The following is a 26,475-nucleotide window of genomic DNA, read 5'->3' as shown; positions in this document are numbered from 1 at the left end:
ATATCTATGTAGGCTATCAAACTTCTTACCATGGCACTTCCACGGTCACTAAGGGAGATACCAGGAAGGGACGTGAATGGCACTACATTCACTGGTACTGAAACTTTAGGAATATTTTGGGATTTTTAAAAGCTTAAAAAAGAAGGTACTTCTAGATATTTAAATCCGAGATAAAGCACTTTTAAGCTAAATCTTAGATTTTATGATGAAGTCTTCACTGGCATCTAGAATTACCCCCTTCTAAATTATTTGATATTTATATACTTACATAAAAGATGTTGTGCCATATACTTTATATTCTTAAGGATCAAATGGCTGGCTGCATGCGCAAAAGCGCTGGCATGCCTCGGTAAATGTTAGAATGTTGGGCCTTTCCGCTTATTGGTCTGTGACTGTGTTTTCCAGGAAGGAGGTGTGGCAAGCTGTCTCAGCCCAGAGCCACTTTGCGGCTCTGTCTTGTCAACAAGCCTGCTCGTAGCATGTCAGATTGTCCTCATGCTTCATCGTTGGCCATTGAGTTCATTTTTACCCCTTCAGAATTTCCTTTGCCAAGTTTATAATTTGCCATAAATACATGCTTTTCAGTCGAGTATATTTTGCAATTCCACTTCATTGTTATTGTTTGATTTGTTTTCCATTCCCATTAATGCTTATTTATTCCTACATAGCAGTGCTACAAATGGAAAGTCAGAGACCATCACAGCTGATGTCAATCTCAAGTAAATATACCCGCCCGCCTGCAGTGCATGGTGACGGGGCTGTGCTTGCCTCCATACTAACTGGCGTTGTAGTTTAGTGCTCTGCCTTGGTGGTCTGGGATGGGAGGGCCGGAGCTTTGGTGGGGGTGTACTGTGCTTACTTGGTGGCAGGTACCTATCTGGATGACACTAACTCAGAGTCTCAGTGCATGCTGGAGATGGGGAGCATGCTCTACTAAAGAACTTGACCGTGGATGTTTGAGCCTGCAGGGACAGATGGACAAGCAATAGGTAGGGAAGAACAAATTCAGATCCCAGCATAAGCTAGATCACAATCCCGTTCTGAAGATGTGTCTTACTGAATTGGATATATATGCTCCCAGCATGAAGGCCAGCTGCCTCCGACATATCTGATGGCTCCTAATTGGAGAAAACTGTTCTCTTAAGGTTTTCTCCTCCTGACAGCTCCCATTTGTGTGTTAATTTTAGTGAGTCATTATCCTGGTCCCAAAGAAAAGCTTTTTGTCTGAATGGCAGATAAGTTTTAGCTGGAAGTAGCATGTATCCTGTCTCATCTGGGTCCTCACAGAGTTTGAAAAAGCCATTATCCTTACAGCTGAAGAGACGGCTTGATGTTCTTGCTACATTTGAAGTTCTTAGGTTTAGTTTGAATTTTAAGTTTTGAAGATAATTTGGGAAATGTGCGTAGAGCAAAGGACCTGGAAATGGGAGTTATCTCAGAAGTAGAGTAGCAGGGATGTAATTTCCGTCCGTGTGATCCCCTTGACCCCCGCCGGTGCCGCTCCCCTTTGCTAGTAGAGACAAGTGCCTGTGGGTGTCGGTGTTTCCCAGGTGAGGCCCTGTCTGTAGACAAGAAAATGTACTCACAGATTTGGCTAGTTTCATATAGGAGCCGTAGGTGACCGTTGGCCGTCGTGCTGTGGGAACCGGGATACAGACCACTTTGTTACTTTCTGTCCCATCCATCATTTTTAATATGTGGAAGCAAGGTGCTTTTAAAATTAAAAAAATGGATTTTTAAAAAATATTTTATTTATTCATAAGAGAGACAGAGGCAGAGACATAGGCAGAGGGAGAAGCAGGCTCCTCCCAGGAAGCCTGATATGGGACTCCGTCCCAGGACCCCAGGGTCACATCCTGAGCCAAAGGCAGTTGCTCAACCACTGAGCCACCCAGGCATTCTAAAGAAATGGATTTTTTTTTTTAAATTTTTTTTATTTATGTATTATAGTCACAGAGAGAGAGAGAGAGGCAGAGATACAGGCAGAGGGAGAAGCAGGCTCCATGCACCGGGAGCCCGATGTGGGATTCGATCCCGGGTCTCCAGGATCGCGCCCTGGGCCAAAGGCAGGCGCCAAACCGCTGCGCCACCCAGGGATCCCAAGAAATGGATTTTTGATCCAAAATTTCCTTTACACTGAGCCACATTTTAACTTCAAAAGTGAAATAGTTTAATTTATATAACGGAAATCAACATCCCCCTAAGTTAAGATACGAAATGTTCTAAACATTAGTTCTTGTTTGAGTTTTCTTATTTAGTAGTTTCCCCCCATTTACTTCATTCTGTAGAGCAATTAAACTAAAATCAAAGTTTGGCCCCAAATGAGATAGTGGAGTTAGAAATAGTTCCTGCTGTAATTCTTATCTCTAAAGGATGCCCTCACGAGAGTAGAAAAAGATGACTTAAAATGAGAGATAACAGGAAAGTACTTTGTAGAAGAGGAGGGAGAAACAACTGGGAGATATTCTCAAAGAATAGAAACAAGGATAATAAGTTTTGACCAAGCAACATTATTTTTCATCTTAACACTTAACGGAACAGGCAGTTACCGAATGCTTGGCTAAAGAATTGGGGGATCATGGTCTTATTGGTTTAAGTTGCCAATCGCCTGAGATTTTGCATTTGGTGATGGTAGCTTCTATCTTTCCTCCTTCTGGGCATCCAACTTTGTTTATTAAGAGTGACTTTCTTAGTTTCTTGTAGTATCTTCGTGGTACTTGAAGAGAAGTTACACTTAAGTCAGCCATGTATTCCTTGGGTTCAAAACCACCTTCTGATCCTGACACACCAAGTCCCTCAGGGGATCTGGTGGAACTGGGCCATCTACATCTTATCAGTGGAATAGGTCCTTATTTTTCCATTTGGTTTAATATAAGTCCAAGCTACCTCAGAGGGTCTGGACCAGATTCCTTGAGCATTTTTGATAGAATCTGACACATATCTGGATAGATGTGTGCCCCATCTTTAATTCATCTTTTCTCCAAATGAGTCTGTCATCCGTTTACCCCCATAATTCATTTATTCATTCAGTTGACAAACATTTGTAGGCTTGTTAGTGTCCAGGTGCCAGAGTAGCTTACACAAGAGAAAGGAGTCATTTTTTTACAGCCTACTGGGAGGTCAAAATGCAAAAAGGTCAAGTAACATCATCAGGCAGTATGTGTTTATATGTTAAATGTATGATGTAAATGATAATTTATTATGATTTAGGAGGCAGTGACTTAGCAGATTTCTGTTAACTTTTTTTTATAGAAACAAATAAGAGCAGTTACTATGAAATGCAATGGTCAAAGGAAGGGTGGAGCTTGTGCTAAATCTTGGAGAATGGCTATAATTTGGATAGTCAAAATTTTTATTTGGCCATAGTTGAGAATGACTCAGAATAATCCATGGTGTGTGCAGTTGGCCTGGTCTGAGTAGAAAGTAGTGGGACAAGTAAGTTGGAGTGGGGTATGGAATAGCGCCTTGAATTCATACTATGTGGTTCTGTTGAGAGAAGTTTGGGCATCGCTAAACTCAGAAGCCCAAATGTTTTATTGACTCCACTAAAGCTTCAGATACATATTTGTGGAGACAAAGAAAAGCTACGGTTTGAGGCTGTAAGAGACTAGTGTTTTGTTTGTTTAGGTTTGTTTAAGAGACAGAGCGACCAGGAGGGGACGCAGAGGGAGAGGGAGAATCTTAAGCAGGCCTCATGCTCAGCTGGTATGGAGCCGGGTTTGGGGCTCCATCTCATGACCCTTGAGATCATGATCTGAGCCGAAATCAAGAGTTGGGCACTCAACTGACTGAGCCATCCCGGTGCCCTGAGACTAGTTTCTGTGTGCTCGGTATCCTACTGGTGAAAAATCTTAGAGGTCTGATGCCTTTAAGCATATTAAAAACATTTAAAAACTTTTTTTTTTTAAGATCTTATTTACTTATTTGACAGAGAGCATAGGCAGGGGAGAGAGGGAGAAGCAGGTTTCCCACTGAGCAGGGAACCCAACTTGGGGCTTTATCCCAGATGCCTGGGATCCACGATTGAGTGGCTGTATGTGTTAGGATGTGACCTGGAGGAAGCAAATGGTGACTTTGGCCTTGCTTTCACTTGCCCTTAGCTCTTTGAAAAGAGACCTTGGTGAAAGTAGCAGAGAAACACTTTGGAATATTGATAAATCAGCTCAGCTAGCCCAGCAGGTTTGGGTTGTACAGAAAATGGTGTACTGGGAAATAACTGACCTTTAGGACAGGACTGTCCAGTAGACTTTCTGTAGTGAAGGAAATACTTTGTAGCTGTCGGATTTGACAGCTACTGAGCACTTGAAATGTGGTTTTTATGACTGAGGAACTGAATTTGAAAATTTTAGTTCATTTAAAAATTTTAATTAAGTAACCACATAATGGCCAATGTATTTTGGACAGTGCAGCTTGAGAATGTTTGTCCTTAGTAGTACGTAGCTCTCAACCTTGTGGCAAGGATTAAAGTGAAATAGGAAGGATTCAAAGTACCTAGCAGTGGGCCTGAACCATAGTTTATAAATAGCCCCTTCCTTATCACATTAAAACTTAGAAATGATAAAAAAAAAAGAGATATACATTAGCAGATAAGTGTATCAATATAGGTGAAGTGCTTTGAATTATTGGCACTTGCCCCAAATAAGGTCTTCTGACCATGACAAATTCATGTTAACTTAATCCTCAGGGAATTTGGTGACCATCAGGGTAGAGTCTCTTCTCTTTGCCTAACTGGGAAATTTTGGTTATCTGCAAGCTTCTCAGAGGAAAATGATGGTCTGTTCTTTCACTCTGGCAATAACATGAGAAGCAAAACCTTTAACATGTTTGTGGTTTTTTCCCTTAGCTTGAAGGATGCCAATGATGTACCAATTCAGTGCGAAATATCTCCTCTTATCTCCTATGCTGGAGAAGTAAGTTTGATTTGCTTTTTTCTCTATTCTTTTAAAAGTAAGATCCAGGGACTGTTTCACATTGAAGTAGAGTTGCCCATTTCCCAGTGCCCTGCCCTGCTCATCCTGGGAATAAGCAAAGAAGTTGGATTTATTCTGAATTTTTCTCTTTGAGAATTCCTCCTACAGCTTCGCATCTGTCTCACGAGTGGATTAATTGCCATGAACAGAATGTTTATTTTTTGTTTATTTTTAAAAGATTTTATTTATTCATGAGAGACAGAGAGAGAGGCAGAGACACAGGCAGAGGGAGAAGCAGGCTCCATGCAGGGAGCCCGACGTGGTACTCGATCCCAGGTCTCCAGAATCACACCCCAGGCTGCAGGCGGTGCCAAACTGCTGCGCCACTAGCGCTGCCCCTTTATTGACTTTTAAATTCTACATCTCAACCCAACCTTTTGGTGGCATCCATGCTTTAATCCTTTATTATAGTCAATAAGTCCAGCATCATATGACTAGTGCCCACATATTTTCTAACTATGCTTCATTTCAACCCTTCTTTCAGGGAATAGAAAGTTATGTGGCAGATAAAGAATTCCATGCACCTTTAATCATTGATGAGAATGGAGTCCATGAGCTGGTGAAGAATGGTATATGAACCAGAAATCAAGTTCACCACAGTAAGAATAGCTTTTATTTTTGATAGACCAACTGTGAACCTCAGGACCTCTCCTGGAATACTCACATTTGAATATGCACAGGGTTTCACCTTGCTTGTTGAACTCTTACAACTACTCCCTATTCCCCAAGATCCAGATGACTGAGCTTCAGAAAGCATTTTTATGATTCTCAAACTCATTGAAGTTCTTATTTATATTTTTTAATTGTATTTTTTTTTTTTCCAAGCCAAGGAAAACATTGGCCGTCCAGGAAATTTCCCACAGCTTGGGTATAGTCAGGGTGTTTAACATCACTGTACTTGGAGCTGGAAACGTTTGTTTTCAAAGTTGTACATAGTAATTATATGTCCTTGTATGTGTCAAAAGGTTTCTATGGTACTAAAAGTTTGTTTTATTTTATCAGAAATTAAATTTTTTTAAGAAAATAATTGGACAGTAAAATAAACTTTTCTTCTTGTCTCTGAAGTGTCATTTGTACCTTGAGGAAATTATTCCACTAGGAAATACAAAACTTGGGAGGAACTTTGAGATGATGTAAGAAATGAAAATTGCACTTTGGGGAGATGGCCACACCACAGGTTTTGAACAAATCCTTATCTTTGGACGTTATCATCTGTCACTTTATCACAATGGCTCAGAACCGGAGTTGATAGGCCCCCTACAGAGGGCATTTGGCAGCGTCACAGCCGAGGTGGTGGGATGGTGGTTCAGGGCTGTTTTAGTATCCTGCGGTGCACAGGGCAGCCTCCTACCACAAAGAATTATGTGGCCCACAATGTCAGTTATTGTCAAGGTGGAGAAACCTTGTTTCATATCATTGGTTTATTCTCTTTTACCCAAATATTTGGTGGCACTTAGGAATTCAGAGGAACACAGTTCTGGTGTTTCCCCACGTGAATTAATCACTCCCATTCAGGTTTTCTTTTTTCATCTAGAGGAACGTTTCATTCTCTAGATGAAAAAACATGTGTTGGGGAAGGGGTCCTTCAAATATGTGCCATAGGTCATTAGTAAGGGTGTTCCATGTCGAAAACATAGTTTGCATGAGAATACTGAACTTTATAAGTGCATTTGAAATAGCATTTAAGTATTGATCAAAGCATAAAATTTAATACCTGGATAAATGAAAAGTTCTAGAAATGATGTCTAGAGAAGAAATTACTAAATTTTATCATTCACTGACCAGTTGTCATAAGATGGCATGTTATAGATGGGTCTTTTGTTCTCTAAAAGTAAATTTTAAGGATCACTTTTTAAAAAATAGTATATGATATTCATATCTGTGTAAGTCTGTTGTGCTAAGGCCTAGGTAGTGTGTCTAGCATATTTTCACTTTTATTTCAATAACAGCCCAGTTTTGCTAGTGTTGTCCATTACATTTCTCAAAAAGACTTGTGATCTTTGAGTTCTCCATCAGAACAAGCTCCCAGCGGATTGTGAGGACAGAACCGCAGAGTGGTAGCAGGACGGTATGCTTCATTTCCTTTCTTCTGGACCTGTGTCTGTTGTTTACTCTCTCCCCACCTTTTAGCTCATGGCGCTAATGCCAGGAAGGGGAGGACAGGCAGTGTGGGATGGGGGTTGTGGCTTTGCTGGAGAGGAGTGGTGGCCCCGGCACACTGGGTCCAGTGAGGGCGGGACGTCTGGGAGCCTCGGGGCTGTGAAAGTATGCAGCAGCAGCATGGAGCACCTTCCAGAGTCCTTGTTGATCATTCTAATTCAGAAAATACAGAATTGGATGAAATGGTTATAAAAATGTGAATTAGAATCATTTGGCAGCAGGGTGGTAAAATTTACATGAGAATTAATCATCTCTGAGTTTGGTTGAAATCACCCTTGTGAATGTGTCTGTAGCTTTACTGTTTACAAGTCAACATGGAAGCCTAGGGGCTGTGTTGAGTATTTGATTTTTAAATAATTTTTTTAAAATTTATTTATGATAGTCACAGAGAGAGAGAGAGAGGCAGAGACATAGGCAGAGGGAGTAGCAGGCTCCATGCACCGGGAGCCCGACGTGGGACTCGATCCCGGGTCTCCAGGATCGCGCCCTGGGCCAAAGGCAGGCGCCAAACCACTGCGCCACCCAGGGATCCCGAGTATTTGATTTTTGGTCCTGTTTCCCTCTTGCATCTTGAAATTGACCTATAAAGGAATGGCTAAGGACATTTACAGGAAGATGACCAAAATTTTATTTTCAATTTCTAGCCCTTCTTTTCCCCCCCAAATTTGGGCTGTTATTGGCAACAGGGTCAGTTCATTGCTAACCTCAGCTTACTCTCTGCAGTGTTTCCTCTTGACGCGTCGTCATGGTACGGTCAGGTCTCAGTTATCCAGGTAAAATGAAGTGAGGAAAAGTGCATAATCCAAGAGAGTTTTGAAAACACAAGTCGTTCTGTTGGCTTGGAAGGCTGTTTTCCTCCTGGCCTGCTTGAGAGCCGCAGTTTAGGAAAGGCACTTTGGGAGGTGATGGAGTCAGCCAGTGAGGCCTGAGTGCCAATCACGTGCCCAGCACTACCGAGGATAGAAAACGTAACATAGAGCCCTCTCCTTACATGGCTTGCATTCTGGTTCAAGGGATAAAATTAACCCCCTTACACAGTGCAAAGATAATTTAGTACTAAAATGTAAGGAATCAAGTTCAATAGAAGTTAAAGGTCATCATTGTGAACTAGAGTGTGGTATAGCAGAACTTGTCAACAAAGAACTCTGTCATTTTGAGAGTAGAGTAATTGCTTTCTCAAATTAGGGTCAGAGATTTATGTTCTAACAAAAATGTACCCTAAGAATTCTAACATGTATTATGAAAAACCAGTGAGGTATTTACTAATCAGAGCCATGTTTTACTCATAGTAAGCTCTCAGATAATTTAATTCTGATCTGTTGGATTTAATTGCCTTAAAATCAAATGCGTATTGTTATTCAGATATGGATATTAAAGGGAGTTTGGTTATTGTGGGGAGAAGGGGTTACTTAGTTGCATCAAAGTTGCCAGGTGATGCCCAAGTTTGGGATTAATGAGCAGACCTGTAACAGTGATTTCCTGAGTGTGTTCCCCTGACCAGGTACATTCATCTGTGTCACCTGGAAATGTGTTAGGAACGCACATTCTCAGACTCCTTGCAGTACACATTTGTGGGTGAGGCCTAGAAACTTGTGTTCACATGAACCCTCCAGATGATTCTGATGCACCCACTGTTTGGGAACCAGTGCTCCGAGAAGGCTAACCAGAAGGTCAAAGATGGCAGAAGAAAGACAACTTACGCTAGGGGAAAACAGAGAGGCCAGTGTTCCTGGAACAGGAATAGGGTAAGCAGGAAACCAAATAGGTAGGTCTTACATGAGCTTTATTCTTTGAAATATCCAGGGAATTGTACTTGACCAGGACAGTTGGAATTGCTAGAACAATGGTTTCTAAATCTTTTGGATTCTCTGGATCACTTGGAGAGATTAAAACAACAACAACAACAACAACAAACACACAGCAACACTCAGTTCTAGAGATTGTGATTTTCAGTCTGGTGGAAGGCCTGAGTAGCTAATTTTATAAAAAGCACTAGATGATTCCACAGGGCAGCTAGGAATGAGAATCGTGAGTTGGTCTAGAAATCAGCAGTCGAGGACGAGGGGAAAAGGAATTTGGATGTGTTCTGGCTTTGAAAAATCAGAGAGGGGAAGCAAAGAGTGAGGAACATTTCACTTGAGAAGAACAGCACAAACAGGAGAGGTGGCCAAGGCCAGGGAACACGCATTCTGGGGGTGATTCTATTTTGCACATACCTCAGACTGCTAAAGACCCACCCTAATTGGGCTCTTTTGAAATTTTATCCCCTCTAATTCATAGCATTTCCTAAAGCTAGGATGAGGGTGGCAGGGGAAAAGAGAAAGTTAATGAATAATTTGTTTTCAAGATGAGGAGTTTTAGGCTGAATGAGAAAAAGTAAAATGTGTTAAGGTGATGGCACTATGGGTGGGTTTTTCCTCTGTATTTCCTAAATTTTTAGGTGATGCATTCTTAGTAATTTTATGGTAATAAGTTTTATCTTGTAAAGGCTCAAAGGATAAACACACTACAGGTAGTCACCTTAACCAGGAGGTAGAAGTGGCTGTAGTGAAGTGAGGGGGATATAGATGTACCTTCAGATAGTGGAATGTGGACAGGGCACCATTGGAGCGGGAGGCAGCTTGGTCTTCATTCGCTTTTATCTCTGATCTTGGCCATTACTGGGAGCGTCCTCAGTTGTGACCTGTGATAATGTCTTAATTTGGAGGGACATACAAAGCAAATACACCATAATGAGCTGTGAGAGGAAGCCTTTCTGCAGGAGGCTTAACAGGAGTCCTCTGGTGGAATATATGAATTCAGGATTACGTTACGCCTTCTTAAAGATGAGAGGCCTAAGGCTTGCCAAAAGCTCAGTGAGTCAGTGGTGACACCAAGTATGTTTATATAGACAGTGTTTTCAAAGTTCTGAACCCAGTTAGAAGGACAACGTAAGAACAGAAAGTCTATTATTATAGTTTTGTGACTCACTGTTTCCACATGAGCTCTCTCATTTCTTTCTGAGTGATGCTACTTCTCAGGAAGTATTCCTTTTCTGATTTTCTTCTAGTAGGCCAAGCTTGTTTTACAACATGATGTATAGAACTCAATGTACATATTTTATACAGCAAAATAAAGAGTAGCATAGGTGATATGTAGGAGATTGAGATGAGATTTGATGAATTTACTTTTATTTGTATTTTAATTTTTTTTAAAGATTTTATTTTTATTTATTCATGAGAGACGCAGAGAGAGGGAGAGGCAGAGACACAGGCATGGGAGAAGCAGGCTCCATGCAGGGAGCCCGATGTGGGACTCGACCCTGGGTCTCCAGGATCAGGCCCTGGGCTAAAGGCCGCGCTAAACCCCTGAGCCACCAGGCTGCCCCTGAATTTCCTTTTAAAGTTTAAAATTTCTCCTAATTTATATACTTCTGAAAGGTCTGAAATTTGACAAAGAGGTTAAATCTCATGAACATAACGTAGTATCAAGTAAAGATAGCTGTGGCCAGTATCTTACAGCCATGTGCCGGGTGGGGCTGCTTTAAGCACTTTATCCACATTGTCTCATTAAATCCTTATTACTTTCCTATGAGCTGTGAACTTCTATTGTCTAGTCCGTAAGCTAGTAAGAAGCCAAGCTGGAAATTGAACCCAAAGTCTGAATCCAGAGACCTATTCTTTTTCATTTTTTTTTATTTAAAAACTTAAAATATACACAGTAGTAGAGAAGAGAATAATGACCTTCTGTTAACTATTAACAATGGCTAATCCTACTTCATTTAGCCCTAGTGGAATTACTTTGTAATGAGTTCTGTTTGTTGGATGTAATACTGCAATGTACATCTAAGATAGAATTGTGTATGTTTGTAAAAACCTTAATAATAGTGATTCTTCAATATCATCTGCCATGTGCTGAATGAATGTTTGTGTCCCCACCCCCCACCCCCATTCATAAGTTGAACACTAACCCTCAGTGGAATAATATTAGGAGGTAAGGTCTCTGGGAGGTCATGAAGGTGGAGTCCTCATAAATGGAATCAGTGTCCTTATTAAAGAGACCCCAGAGAGCTCCCTTACCGCTTCCACCACTTGAGGACTCGAGATGACCACCATCCGTGTGTGAACCATGAAGCGGACGCTCCTCAGACATCAAACGTGCCAGTGCCGCCGTCACTGTGGACTTTCCAGCCTCCAGGACCGGGAGAAATAAAGTTGTGTTTACAAGTCACTTTCTGTGGTATTTTTGTTATAGCACCCTGAATGGACTAAGACATCATCTAATAAGATCCAACAAGTGTTATTAGTCCGCAAGTGTCACATAAATTTCTTCTTAATATTTATTTAAATCAGGTTTTAAAATTCACTTATTGCCTTGACTGTTATGCCTCTTAAATGTTTTTTAAACCTGTGCAGATCCTCCCTTTTTATTAAATATATATGTGTGTGTGTGTTTATTTACTTATTTGGGAAAAAACGGTAATTCTTTCAGTCTTATTCTGTAGATTTTAGATTTCATTTCCATGTTAACAGTTTCTTCTGTCTTCTGTATTTCTTGAAAACTAGTTGTATCTGAGGCTTGGTCAGATTCAGATTCATTTTCTTTCCCCATAAAAATCACTTTATAGATAGTTCTCCATATTTTCTATTGAATCTGACTAGAAGGCATGTAAGTGTCTTTGTGGCATGAGATTGATTTGCGTTCTTTTTTTAAAAAGATTTTATTTATTTGAGGGAGCAGGGGGAGGGGCAGAGGGAGAAGCAGGCTCCCCACTGAGCAGGGAGTCTGACATGGAGCTCGATCCCAGGACCCAGGATTATTACCTGAGCTGAGGCAGATGCTCAACCCAGGCGCCCCAGTTTAGGGGGGGGTTCTTACTGAGGCCCGATCCAGCCATCATAAAGTCCCCACCATTTCATCTAATGTCTTAGCAGCTACTGAGGCTTGGTTCCAAGACCCATTATTTTGTTAGGGACTGAAAAATGAGATTTTTCTATCACTTCTTTTGTATTTATTAGCAAGAATTCTTTATAAAAAAACACTTCCATCACTTGATTACCTAGTATAACAAAAACAAGATAAATGCTTGAATTTTTCCTTTTGCCAGTTTCTAGAATAATGTGCTCTGCCCTAGCACTCTCCAAAGGTGGCCAGTGAAGTCCTCCCTAATCTTGAATATTATTATGAACTCAGTGATTTTTAAAAAATGCTTCTGATGTGTTATTAGTTTCGGCAAGTGAACCCCTTTGCATTGGCTCCTGTGTCCTGACAAAACTATAGGATTCCTTTGTAGCTTCTTTGCCTTCTGTTGTGGGAAGATGTCTCAGGATCAACTAGAACATTTCCAGCCCTATCCTAGACAGATATGTTTTTTTTGAACACCAGTTTAGATATTTTATAAAATACACTTATTAACTCACTTATTGTGATGCACTTTTCTACTTTATTTAGGGGGAAAGTCTTGCAACAAAAATTTAGATTTGTAAATCGAAATTTCCATGTGTAAGCAAGCCTGCTCTCTTGGACCGAAGGCCTGAGACCACATCCTAGAAAGATCCAGTTCCCTCTGGGTTGAAAATGTAAATAACGACTGTAGTCAGGGGATGTGCCAGTAGTCAGCTTCTAGGAACCGTGGTACCCACACTCCTCTCTTTATGTTCCCAGAGTCTGGGACTCAATCTAGAACAAGTTGAATGTCGATAATTCCTACTTCAAATGAGACTGCAAGCTCTGTCAGGAGAGGTAATCAGGGATGCTGAGCACTGGAAAGGAGTCCAACTTGCCAAAGGAAGCCGTTTCTCCATAAAGCTTCAGTTCCTTATAATAGGATATGGTATTTAGATGCTATAATCTGAGTACTAGGAATATTTATTGCTAGACGTTTTAGGCCTTTTTCAGAGAACTGAGAAAGTACATCTTGTTTTGAAAAAGAAAAAAATATGACAAGTTTATACTGATAATTCTAGTTTTTAGAATTCTAGTTTTTCTATAACTAGAATTCTAGTTTTTAAAAATAAGGTACTTCTTTGACTATGTCTCTTTTTATCTTAAGCTGAAAGCCTTGGTTCCTAATGATATAATTATTTATTTTAAAAAGATTACTTTGATGGTTAATTTTTTGTGTCAGCTTGGCTGGGCCACGGTGCCCAGATACTCAGTCAAACATTATTCTGGATGTATCTGTGAGGGTCTTTTGGGTAAGTTTAACATTTAAGTTGTTGGATTTTGAATAAAGCAGATTGGCCTTCACTATGTAGATGGGCCTTGTCCAGTCAGTTGAAGACCTTAGTAGAACAAAGGCTGACTTCTCCTGGGCAAGAAGGATTTCCGTTAGCAGATGGCCTTTGAACTTGAATTACAACAATGGCTCTTCCCTGTCTCCAGCCTGCTGGACTGCCCTGCAGATTTTGCACTTACCAGTATCCACAATTACATGAGCTAACTCCTTAAGTTTCTCTCTATATACCCACATGCTTTTGGTTCTGTTTCTCTGGAGCTTAAGCGAAACTTACTGGAACTTCCACTACTAATGAAGATGGAATAAGCAGAGAGTAGATTTGTCCCTCCCATCTGAAACAACTGATAAACCAAATAAACGAAACAGTGGTACTGAAAACATTGGACATCAGGCAAGGATGGTTTGTGATCCCTGGAAGAGAGGGCACAAATGAAGTAAGCCTTACAGTTGTCCCAAGTTGCTTTCTGGAGAGAATTTTCAGGCTGTTACCACAGCATGGAGGAACCAGGAAATACCTGACCATCTACCTGAGTTGAGAGGATGGAGCTAGGAGCTTGGGGAAGCCAAAGTGTCTAGAGTTTGTAGGGTAGCATACTAGAATAAAGAGATGCATGAAGAAGAGCCTGGAGATCTGCAAGAGCACCCCTTTGAGTATTCAGTTGACTATGATCAGCATACATGTGTGTAAAGAAACTTTGATTCCACATATAATTAAAATCATGTGATGTTTGTCCTTTTCTGTCTGAATTGTTGAGTCACCATATTGTGCACCTAAAAATGGGATGTTGTGTGTCAGCTGTTCTTCAATATAAAAATAATTTAAAAAATAAATGGTGAAAAATAAAACACTTGAGGCTGAGGAAAGAACTGTCTGAAAAGATGAACTGTGTCCTGAGAAGAAAACATCATAATTCACAGGTTATTGGATAGAGTACCAAGAAGGGACCTGCCTAGACTAAATGCAGTTCCTGTCCAACTTAACAAAGCATAAAAGCAAGACCTTAAAGGATCAAACTCTTCTGTGTAATTTCATGGTGTCTGTATTATTTTTATTGCTACATATGACTTTTTTTTTTTTTTTTTTACAGTTTCTGGGGACTAGAAATGGAATGGCTGGATGGTTCTGGCTCAGGTTCTCATGAAGTTGCAATCAGCTAAGGTGGCACTCATCTGTAGGTTTGACTAGGGCTAGAGAATCTGTTGCTAAGCTCACTCTTAGAGCTATTGGCAAAAGGCCACATGTGCATCCGCCATGTGAGCCTCTGCATAGGGCAGCTTATGACATGAAAGCTGGCTTCTCTCAACGTGAGTGATCCATCAAGAGAGAGCAAGCAAAATGGCAGCCACAGTGTCTTTTATAAGCTAATGTGTCAGAAGTGACATAGCAAGACTTCTACAGTATTGGCCAACTCAAGGGAAGCAGAGAACAATAGGCTGATCATCTTAGAGGCTGGCTACCACAAACATAGATGTGAAATTCTTTAAAAAGTTTTAGTAAATGAAATTCAGTGATCTATGAAGTGGATAATGTATTAAAACAGAGTTTATCCTAAATGCATAACATTTGAAGATTAATCTAATTTATCATATTAATAGACTAAAAAAGACAAATTATAGATTCAGAAGATGCATTTCACAAAATCCAACATCCTTTCTTGATCAAAAGTTTCACTGTACTAGGGATAGAGGGCTAAATGTGATAAACATGTCATGTATGTAGAGCCTACAGTTTAGTTTCATGTTTAATGGTGAAAGACTGTGCTTTCCACCTGAAATCAGGAACAGGATGGTATGTTTGCCCTTGCTACTTCTATTCAATGTTGGAACTAAATAGAAGTATGAAAGTTTTAGGCAGTGCAATAAGACAAGAAAAAAAAAAACATACAAAGCATCCAGAATGGAAGGGAAGAAGTAAACCTGTCTTTATTTGCAGATGACCTGATCATCCCAATCCTATGGGATGTACACAAAAGTTATTAAAACTAATAAGTTGGTTTAGCAAGGTTGTAGGATACAATATCAATATACAATAATTGACTGTATTTCTATATCCTAGCATTGATATTTTAAAAATCAATATTATTTGTAATGTCAAAATACATGAGATACGGATAAATCTGACCAATACATGAGAGACTAGTGTGCTAAAAACTACAAAACATTGCTTAGTGAAATTTTAGAAACAAGTCAGAAGATGCAATATTGTTTAAAATGTAAATTCTTCCCAAATTGACTGATGGATTCAACTCAATCCCAGTTATTGTACCATCCCAGCAACCTTTTTTTTTTTTCCAGAAGTTAACAAGATTCTAAAGAGTATATGGAAATGTAAAGCCTCAGCAACTTTGAAGAGGAAGAACAAAGGCGGAGAACTTATGACTGACTCTAAAACTTATTGTAAAACTATGGTAATCAAAATAGTATGGTAATGATGACAAGGTAGTCAGATCAACAGGACAGAATAGAGTCTAGAAATATACTATCTCATATATGGTCAATTGATTTTCAACAAAGTGCTGGGGTATTTCAGTGAAAGAACAGTCTTTTCTAACAAATGATCCTGGAACAATTAGATACCCACATGCAAAATAGTGAACTGTTATCTATTCTCTGTCCTATATGTAAAAAGCAACTCAATATGGGTCGTAGACCTAAATGTTACACCTAAAACTATGGAACTTCTAGAAGAAAATGGAAAATCTTGTGACCCGTGGTTAGATCAAAATTTCTTAGCTATAGCACCAAAAGCCATAATCCGTAGAAGAAAACAAAAATTTATTAAAACTAAGAACTTCTGTTCTTTGATAGGCACTGCTAAGAGAATGAAAACATAAACCACAGATTGTTAGAGAAGGTTTGCAAACCTCATATCTGGTAAAGAACTTGTTTCCAGGGCAGCACAGGTGGTTCAGCGGTTTAGCGCTGCCTTCAGCCCAGGGCCTGATCCTGGAGACCCGTGATCGAGTCCCATGTCGGGCTCCCTGCATGGAGCCTGCTTCTCCCTCTGCCTGTGTCTCTGCCTCTCTCTCTCTCTCCTCTCTGTGTATTCTCCTGAATAAATAAATAAAATCTTTAAAAAAAAAAGAACTTGCTTCCAGAATACATGAAGAACTCTCAAAACTCAATAATAAGAAAAAAAACCTAACTTTAAAAGTGGGCAAAAAGTATGTTATCGATAGCAACTAAGCACATGAAAAGGTGCTGAGTATCACTAGTTATTAGGCAAATGGAAATGAAAACCATAATGATGAGGTACCAGAGCGCATCTATTAGAATGAAAGGAACTGACCATACCAACAGTTGGCAAGGATGTGGAACTCTTATACATTGTTGGTGCAGATATAAAATGGTGCCATCATGTTGGAAAATAGTTTAGCAAGTTCTTAAGTTGCACGTAAGTTAAGCCTGTTGCGTAGCAATAATGTCGGAAGAAAGTAGACACAAAAGAGTACACACTATACTATTCCACTTATATATGATGATCAAGAATTAGCAAAATGAATGTTAGTAACAAAGGTCAGAATAATAATAATATCTATGCAAGGGATATCCACTGAATTAAGAATACAAGGGAGCCTACTGAGTGCTGGAAATACTCTATTTTTACAAGTGGTGGTTATCGATGGGCATGTATTCGTAAGAATTCAAGCTGAACCTTTGAAGTTTGTTCATCTCTTTGAAGTCATACATCAAGAAGAAAAATTGGTATTTTGCTCTCCTGTGTATTTTGAAGTTTTAAAATACATTTAAAAATAATCCATTGATCAAAGAGAAAGTTTAAATAACTTATCTGTGATTCCATAACTTAGTATGATGGCACAGTAGGGATTAAAGTCCCATCAGTGTGACCCTAAAATCCATGCTTAATTACTAAGCTCTCTGCTCTCCTGATCCCAATAACATTCTGAAAAATGCTCTCTCCACCAACTGTAGCTTTTGCATGAGGAAAGGAAAGAAATAGTTGTCTGCTGCAGTTCTTAATCTATCAAGATGGAGGAGGAATGGAAACAGCTAATAACGACGGGAGAGCAGTTGCTTTCGGCCGACTGCACAATTGGCAGTTTGAGTGAAGTTCACAATTATCAATTCAAGTGGAAGGCCTCTTGGTAAGGGTTTGGTTTGGCCTGCAGTCCCAAATGGGGGACGGGTCACAAGCACTGCGAGAGAGACCAGATGATGATCAGGACCAGATGGCTGTCACCAGGGTCATGCTCAAGTTAGTGTGAAATAAGGGGAATCACAACAAGGTTGTGCAACACCAGCCCCAAGTCAGTCAGTGTCCTTGAGCCTATGCTTCATTTCCTCTTTATTTATAGGAAAATGTGTGTGTGTGTGTGTGTGTGTGTGTGTGTGTGTGTGTGTAGTTGCAGGGAATACCAAGAGCATTTCTGGGAATAACTAATCATCAGTAGAATCGGGCTATATTTAGATAAACAATAATTGTTTCAGTGGAAAAGTTTTTGTCAGATTTTCCTCTCTCCCTTTATTATATCCTCAGCACACATCTGTCCACTGTTCATAAAAGACAGACTGAGGGGCAGGCGGCATTTGGCGCAGGTCAGTCTTGGCGGAGGAAAGAGCCCCGAGGACGCTGAATTCTCTTCCCTCCCACATATTGGGCTGTTGGGAAATGGGGTGGAATCCTGATCACTTGCTTCTGGGGATCGAAAGGAAGAAGACATGACCGACAATTTGTGCCTTGGGTCGCAGGTGGAAGTTGAGAACTCTGCGGCTGCAGAGAATGAAGTGGGAAGACTGATGGCTTTGCTTAGTGGTCTGTTCGCAGATGAGAGGATGGAAATGGCGAGCAAATGAAAGACCCACTACATCTCCTCGGAAAGAACTATTTTTGCCTCGCCTGCTCTCCCTGTATCCCTACGGTGGCACTGCAGAGGACTGTCTAGAGTCCTTTGGAATGCGGCAGCAGCCCTTGGCCCCAAGTGTCCTGCCTTAATCCTCTCCCCTGCCAGGGGGGCTGGGGTAAGCACGACCCAACAGGAATGATGAGGTCACATGTGAAACCCTGGAGCAGAATGTGTTTGCTTTAGCGGATTTTTAGGGCTTGATTTCTCGCTTAAGGTTGGGAGCGCATTATAGCCAGTTCCTGTGAGTCAGCTGCTCCCCGGGGGCCTCATCGTGCCTGGCTGTAGCTGCTGGAGGGCTCGGGAGCCTTCCTGGCAGGGTTACCTCTGTGCAGTAGAGGGCAGCAGCTTCAAATGCTCAGGCATGAGGACAAAACTGGAAACCAGAGGGTCTAGGATGTTGGCTTGTGTGTTTACCCCAGAATGCCAGCCAGAATGTTCTGGGGGCCCACTTCCCACTCCAGATCAACACTTCTGGAGCGGTCCTTCCCCAGCTTGGCCCACACAAACGTGTCTCTGTTGTCAGCACTCCCACGTGCAGAGGCCTAAGCCATCACTTCATCTGAGCATTTCATTTTACGGATGAGGCAACCAAGGGCCAAAGGGTAGCGGCCACTGCCTCGAGTCACGGTGCTAGTTAGAGACAGAGTTCAGGCTAGACTCAGGTCTGAGCTGGAGTTAGAATTTAGGGGTCATTAATTTATTGAGAGTAATTAAAGGTCTAGGTGTGGACAAAATGGTAGAGACTATCGAGTAAGATAAGGTTGGGCAGGGTAGGACAGGGCCCAGGATCGAGTCCTAGAAATAGCACCAACAGTATGGGTTATGGAAGTTAGTGAAACTTTATTTTTATTAATGTATAGTCTCTCCAGATTTAACTCCATCAAAAGCCTTTTTGAAAACGGTGTCTGATAAATTCATGAATACTAAGATGTTGCTTGACAGATTTAATTTTTCACCTTTCTTGATGTGTTTAGAAAATTAAATGATACCCAAAGGATTATTTTTAAAAAAACCCACCCTCTGTTCCACCTGTACTCAACCTCCTCCCAGTCCTGTTTCCTAGAAGTAACCACTTCATTTTTATTTATTTACTTGAGAGAGTGAGAGAGAGAGAGGATGTAGGCACACAGGCTGGGGACAGGGAGCGGCGTGGTACGGAGGGAGAGAGTGAGAGAGAGTCCCAGGCAGGCTCCGTGCCCAGGGCAGAGCCCGTCGTCGTGGGGCTGGATCTCACGGCCCTGAGGTCATGACCTGAGCCGAAGTCCAGAGTCGGATGCTCAACCGACAGAGCCACCCAGGCGGCTCCGGAAGTAACCACTTTTAAATTCTTGTAGCGTTTTCTTCTGGTATTTATTTCCGTGTTTTCATATATGTGTATTTCTATGTATATAGTCTTTGATTTATTAATTTGTCAGTTTTAGGCATTGTTAACTTTCTGTATGGTGTTTAAGGGCTTAGGTTTTTTTTTTTTTAAGATTTTATTTATTTATTCATGAGAGAGAGAGAGAGAGAGAGAGAGAGAGGCAGAGACACAGGCAGAGGGAGAAGCAGGCTCCACGCAGGGAGCCCGACGTGGGACTCGATCCCAGGACTCCAGGATCAGGCCCTGGGCTCTAGGCAGGCGCTCAACCGCTGAGCCACCCAGGTGTCGTTACTGTCCCTCTTTACCCTTCTAATAACCTCTCAGTATAATTATAGCACAAGGCTTCATCAAGTCAAGATTCACATTTGTAGTGTTATAATATATAAATACATCCCCAAATTGCTTCAGACAGTATACTATGATTATGCTTTCTTTTAGATACAACTTTTTGTTTAACTTAAAATTAATATCCTCATTTTTGCACATGCTTAGCTTTCTCTTTGCCTGCTATTTTATGCAAATGTTCCAAAAGATCTGTCCAATGCAAAGCAATTGTGTTTTCAAAACACATCAGACATTCCTTCCATTTCCCTCTGTTCTCCCACCTGAACTGAGTGTTCTCTAAGCTCACTTCATGGCTTTTGTTCAGGTTTTGTCTTGAGGGCTTTACTCTGTTGGATTCTGTGCATGTCTTCTTTGCTGGCTTACTCCCTTGCCGTGATGGAGAACATATTCCTGTAGCTTTGGAAATAAGGGTGCATGATACATAAATTTGCTGAGCCTTTGCATACTTTTTTTTTTAAGATTTTATTTATTTAGGGACGCCTGGGTGGCTCAGCAGTTGAGTGTCTGCCTTTGGCTCAGGGCGTGATCCCAGGGTCCTGGGATTGAGTCCCAAATCGGGTTCCCCGCAGGGAGTCCACTTCTTCCTCTGCCTGTGTCTCTGCCTCTCTCTCTCTGTCTCTCATGAATAAATAAATAAAAAATCTTAAAAAAAGATTTTATTAATTTATTTGAGAGAGAGAATGTGCGAGCGAGCATGAGCTGGCAGAGGGAAAAGCAGACCCCGCACCAAGCAAGGAGCCCGATGTGGGGCTTGATCCTGAGACTCCAGAATCATGACCTGAGCCAAAGGCACATACTTAACTAAATGAGCCACCCAGGTACCCTGAGCCCTTGCAGACTTTAAAATATTTTTATTTACTGCCATACTTGATACATAGTTTGGTTGGGTACAGTCTTCTAGGTTGAAAAAGATTTTCCTGCAGATTCAAAAGACATTGATTTATAATCTTATAACGTTCAGCATTGCTATTGAGAAATCTGGTGTGAGATGGATCTCTGCATGTATTGTTTTCTCTCTGGGAAGCTTTGAGGTTCTTTTATCTCTATTGTTCTGATTTCATGATAAAATTCCTTGGCATGAGACAGTTCTCATTAATTTTTTTGGCTTCTGAGAGGGTTTCTTTCAAACTTTCAACATTTTTTTTCTTTTTTTGAAATCTGGTGAGATACTGAACCTGTAGAACTTATCCTCTAATTTCTCATGTTTCCCAATTTCTTTTTTCTTTTTGTTCTCTTTGCTGGAGGATTTCCTTATATTTCACTCATGACATCCCTTTCCTGAATTTTTTTTATCTTGTCTATCACATTTATAGTAACTCTTCCTTAACCTATTAGGCTTCTTTTTAAAACATAACATCCAGTTCTGATTTTATGTATAGTGTCACTGCTCAGCTTTCTTCCACAATGACAGAATTTATCTTGAAGCTTCTGTGTGTTGTGGAGGAACCCTGTGTCTCATCCCTGCCTGCTTGGCTCTGAGGGACTTCTCAGTCCTATTTCTTAAGGGCCCCATGGGGACAACGTGTCCCACTTCTCACCCATCTCTCCCTGTGCAGGCACTTCAGTTTTAACAAAACTTCTATTCTACTAAATGAGTTAACAATCCTCAATCTAATTTATTTTACTGAAGTTTGTTGAAATTCTTTTTCCCTGTGCTTCCTTTCCCATGTGGTCAACCCACCACATTTAATTAGGATGTATTGTGTTTATACTTTAGCAATAGATGGAACTTTAAGTCAGAGAAAGAGTTCTTAATCATGTATTTTCAGAAATAATAAGAGATTTTTGTGTGGATGGGTGGGTGTTGGGAGTCTGTAAAGAAATCTTTATTGAAAACACAACAAGGGAAAATAAAATTTTTTTATTTGCTGCCTCTTCGTAGTTTAGAAGGAAAAAGAGTCTCTTTTCAGAGAAACCAGATGAACGGGTGAGGGCAGCTTGACTCAGAGAGGAATTAGGAGTGAATTATAAATGCAGAATGTCATATGCCACCTTTCTAAGAAAAATTTAAAGTACAAACAAAACTCCTTTGTGGAGAAATATTAAGGGGCAGCATGCTAGTCATAACACTTGGGAAGAGAAGTTAGTATTTATAGTTATGGGAAAATAGAAAGGTATTTAAAAAATACCTTTTCAGTAGCTGCTGCAAAGACATTAGGGTTGCTATAAGATCTTGAGTGGTCCCAGAATTGAGACAAAGATTAGAGGCTTTTTATAGCTATAAAGAAAGCAAAAGTGTAGATACATGAAACATAAAAGTAGAGTAGACCCAGGAGTAATAAGCACACCCAGTACCTCGATCTTAGTTTCCAAATACCATTCCCTAGAGATTCTTGGAGAATCAGCTGATGCTGTGGCTGGGGCAAGGAAAACAAGAATGAGCCTGGAACATCTTGTGGTACCAGAAAGTAAGGAAGTGCACAAGTAACCAAAAGGATGGGGTGTGTCAAAGGAACACAAGAGTCAACTTGAAAAAGCTCCTGATGGTCAAAGCTGGAATGATCTGAGTAACTAATGCAGTATTGTATTATAACCTAAAATATGAAAAAATGATACATGAGTTCATACAGATATAAATAAATGAGTAAATAAGTATATAAGTCGGTAAATTAAAAAATGGGGAGCAGAGACAATCTTTCTTAGAGAAGAATTTCAAATAAAATATGTAGATACTCCTTCCTCCAGGAGGTGGAGCTTAATCACCACCCACCTCCTCTTGAATTCCTTGCTCTGTCTTTCCAGACCACCTTTTAATATTTTCCCTTCTGGACTTCGACTTAAGTATTTACTTATTTTGTGTCTCTTTGCCTTTTGGCTCTGTGTTGACAGTTTCCTTAACTATATTATTATTTTTTAAAAGATTTATTTAAGAAAATAAAAATTTATTTATATATTCATGAGAGACACAGAGAGAGAGGCAGAGGGGAGAAGCAGGCTCTCTGCGGGGAGCCCAATGTGGGACTCGATCCTGGGTCTCCAGGATCACGACTTATAAAGCACATTTTTATAATTCTTACATTATGGAGTTGTCTGAATCTGGAAAAGAAAAGTGTTAAAAACAGAAATACATTTATACCGTTTTCATATATACTTGTCTAGTTACTTTTAATAGTGCTTTTTTATTTCTTCATATGTATTTGAGTTTCTATCTAGAATCCTTCCATTTGAGTGTGAAGGACTCCTATTAGTGTTTTATTGCTAGCAGAGAATGTCTGCTAGCAGTGAATTTTTTTAGTTTTTTAAAAACCTGGCTGTCTTAATTTTTCCTTCATTTTCGAAGGATAGTTTTGCAGGACATAAAATTCTTGGTTGCATTCTCTTTGTTTCAGCACATTAAATCTGTTATCCCACTGCCTTCTGCCATCCATGTGTCTGATGAAGAGTCAACATTTAATCTTAATTTAGATCTCTCTGCGTGATGGGTCAGTTTTCTCTTGATGCTTTCAAGATTCTGTTTTAAAAGTTTTGGGCATTGAATTGTTTGACTATAATGGATCTAGGTACAGATGTTTTACACTTATTCTCCTTGGAGTTCTTATTTGTCATCAAATCTGGCAAGTTCTTGGGGATTATTTGTTCATATATTCTTTTTGCTGTTTTCTCCCTCCTTTTCTTCCAGGGCTAGCATGTACATATTCTAGTAAACTTGTGGTGTCCCAGAGATCTGAGGCTTGGTTGCTTTTTCTTTATTGTTTTGCTTATGTTTCTCAAACTAGGTAATCACAGTTGATCTATTTTCAAGGTCACTGATTTTTACATCTGCCAGCTCAAATCTTCTGGTTAGCCGTTCTAGTGAATTTTTTATTTCAGTTACCATACTTTTTAACTCCAGGATTTGTACTTAGTTCTTTTTTTAAAAAAATATAACTTCTACCTCTTTATTTATATTATCTGTTTATCTTGTTCTCATATTTTTTATTCTTTGGGTATGATTTCCTTTAGTTATTAGAAAATATTTATAATAGCCGATTTAAGGTTTTGGCTAGTAAGTTCAGAACATGGTTTTTCTCAGGGATAGTTTTTATTGACTGCTTTCTTTGTGTGAGCTGTACTCTCCTATTTGTATGCATGGGTCTTTTTTATTTTTTTAAGCTGGACAACTCATAAAATACAGTGTGGCAATCTAGAAATCAGGGTCCCCTCTCTTCCAAGGGCTTGCTATTGTTTTTTTTTGTTGTTGCTGTTTGTTCATTTAGTGACTTTTCTTATCTAATTCTACAGTCTATATTTGCAGATATGGCCACTGGAGTCTGCTATGTTAACTTAATGGTTTGTGAATGATCAGAGAGAGATTTTAAAAAAGCACTTTGCCGGGATCCCTGGGTGGTGCAGCGGTTTGGCGCCTGCCTTTGGCCCAGGGCGCGATCCTGGAGACCCGGGATCGAGTCCCACGTCGGGCTCCCGGTGCATGGAGCCTGCTTCTCCCTCTGCCTGTGTCTCTGCTTCCCTCTCTCTCTCTCTGTGTGACTATCATAAATAAAAAAATTAAAAAAAAAAAAAAAGCACTTTGCCAAAAAGTCTCCCACCTTTGTGGCCGGTCTTTGTCTTGGGGCCTACATTCAGTGCATTGGCCAGCAGTTTACAACTCTTACTAGTTTTCACTTCCTGCTTGCTCAGAACTTCGAGGTTGGCCAGAAGCAAGAGCTTAACTCTCTCTCACATCTTTCCTGAGTATGTTTACAAATAGAAGTACGTGGCCTTCTGTATCCCTGGAAATATGTTGGGGCTTTCAAAGTCTCCTATGAGCATCATATATCCAGATTTTCCTTTTCAGTTTTTTGGCCAGCCTCTTTTTTGCCCCAGCTGGTCCTACTGCTTTATATCACTACAACATTAAACCATTGCCATTGATGGTTTTTGACAATGGGTTTTTTTACTGAATGAGACCTGAGATAAAGGCCTCTGAATGGACCTTTTTCAGAGAGTTACTAGACAGGTAAAATAGCAACAATTTTCTGGGCTTGTTGGGGGAGCTCTAAACCCCTCTGTCTTACATCCTGGTTTTGAGGCTGCTCGTTTTATTATTATTATTATTTTTTAATTTTTATTTATTTATGATAGGAACACAGTGAGAGAGAGAGGCAGAGACACAGGCAGAGGGAGAAGCAGGCTCCATGCACCGGGAGCCCGACGTGGGATTCGATCCCGGATCTCCAGGATCACGCCCTGGGCCAAAGGCAAGCGCCAAACCGCTGCGCCACCCAGGGATCCCTGGTTTTATTATTTTTAAGAAAAGTTTATTTAAGTAACCTCTACACCCAACATGGGGCTCAAACTCATGACCCTGAGATTAAGAGTCACACTTCTTCAACTAAGCCAGCCAGACACCCTGAGGCTATTTGTTTTAAAGGCTACTGTAGGGCTGGGCAGAAGAGGATGAGACTACAGCAAGTTAAAACTCCATAAAGCTCACTTAGTTTCTTACCTAGTTTCAGCTATTTTTCTTCAATAAACACTCCTCAGATGGTTATAAGCCTTTGGTTAATCTTTAGAGTCTTGAGAAAGTTGATTTTGACCGTTTTCCCAGTGTTCCTTTGATTTTATGTAGGAGCAGATTTTTAGAGGTGCTTATGCTTATTCCACCATTCTGAAAGAGCTTCTCCTTTTGCTAACATTTGGATGCAAACTCAAGTGGAAAGAGATAGAGGTGCATGTAAATATGTCATCTTGAAATGGATAAATTGGTTTTTAAAATATTGGACCCTCCTAGCTGTAACACATCACAACACATCTCAACACAGGCAAATTATTTTATAATCATGTATAACCTCAAAACCTGGAATATTTGCTTTAGAAAGAACACATCTCATGACTGATCTGGTGAGTTTGATTTTGGAAAGAATACAAAGTAGTGGGTGGTAATGCATCCATATAGCTCATTTTTAAAGGATACCATTTAGAAGATATAAATATATTTCTGCCTTGACAATTTCCTTAAGCATATATAGGCAGTGTTCTTCCAGGGTTCTGTTTTTATTGGTAAAACTGAAGTATCAAATTTCATGGTTCAGACCAGAATAATTTATAACCAATGGTTAGCTAAGGACCATGATTCCTTTAGCCTTTGTTCATCTTACTTGGTTTAGTAAGGACTTAATGAGTGTTGAAGTTGGACACAGGAACTTTACTTCACCCTATAGGAATGCAAAAGATGAAACCCAGGGGCCCCAATCTCTGTTGCCATTTAAAAATTTCCCAATATACATTTTTTCTTATTTCCCATACTCTCCAGAAGATTCTCTATAGGAAAAAGCTATTTAGCTCATGGAGAAGAAAAACAAAACTCCTCTACCTAGTATTTACAAATTGACCTTTGACTGAAAAAAATAATGAAAATATCAATTTTCAGTTGGCAGGCCAAATAAGAGTTCTATTTTAGACATTTTTTCCCTTATTTTTTTTCAAATGTGCAACTGAAATGATGATGATAGTTTCACATTTCTACAATCCCTTTCTTTTTTTATATTGGGCTGTTTAGGTCCCCAAACCCAGAACACCAATTTTATTTTGATTTGATTCTTCTTTTCTCTGAAAACTACAAATTAAGTCCCTTTA

At 40.1% G+C, this 26,475-nt stretch overlaps 1 protein-coding gene across 3 annotated transcripts in view; it reads left to right on the top strand.

The window, feature by feature from the left end:
• UAP1 (UDP-N-acetylglucosamine pyrophosphorylase 1) overlaps positions 1-6,034 on the top strand; it is a 36,659-nt gene extending 30,625 nt beyond the window's left edge. Inside the window, exons 9-11 of one of the 3 annotated variants that reach the window (XM_072759612.1) lie at positions 672-719; positions 4,844-4,910; positions 5,455-6,034. In XM_072759612.1, coding sequence (XP_072615713.1) covers positions 672-719; positions 4,844-4,910; positions 5,455-5,547 — 208 coding nt within the window. In that variant the 3' untranslated portion in view covers positions 5,548-6,034. Of the gene's footprint in view, positions 1-668; positions 720-4,843; positions 4,911-5,454 lie in introns of all 3 variants that reach the window. The other 2 variants (XM_072759611.1, XM_072759613.1) reach the window with 2 other exon arrangements.
• Positions 6,035-26,475: the final 20,441 nt, after the last annotated feature.

This window comes from Vulpes vulpes, chromosome 5 (genome assembly GCF_048418805.1).
Source record: "Vulpes vulpes isolate BD-2025 chromosome 5, VulVul3, whole genome shotgun sequence".
Classification (NCBI taxonomy): Eukaryota; Metazoa; Chordata; class Mammalia; order Carnivora; family Canidae; genus Vulpes; species Vulpes vulpes.
This window is presented reverse-complemented; position numbering and strand designations above follow the sequence as displayed.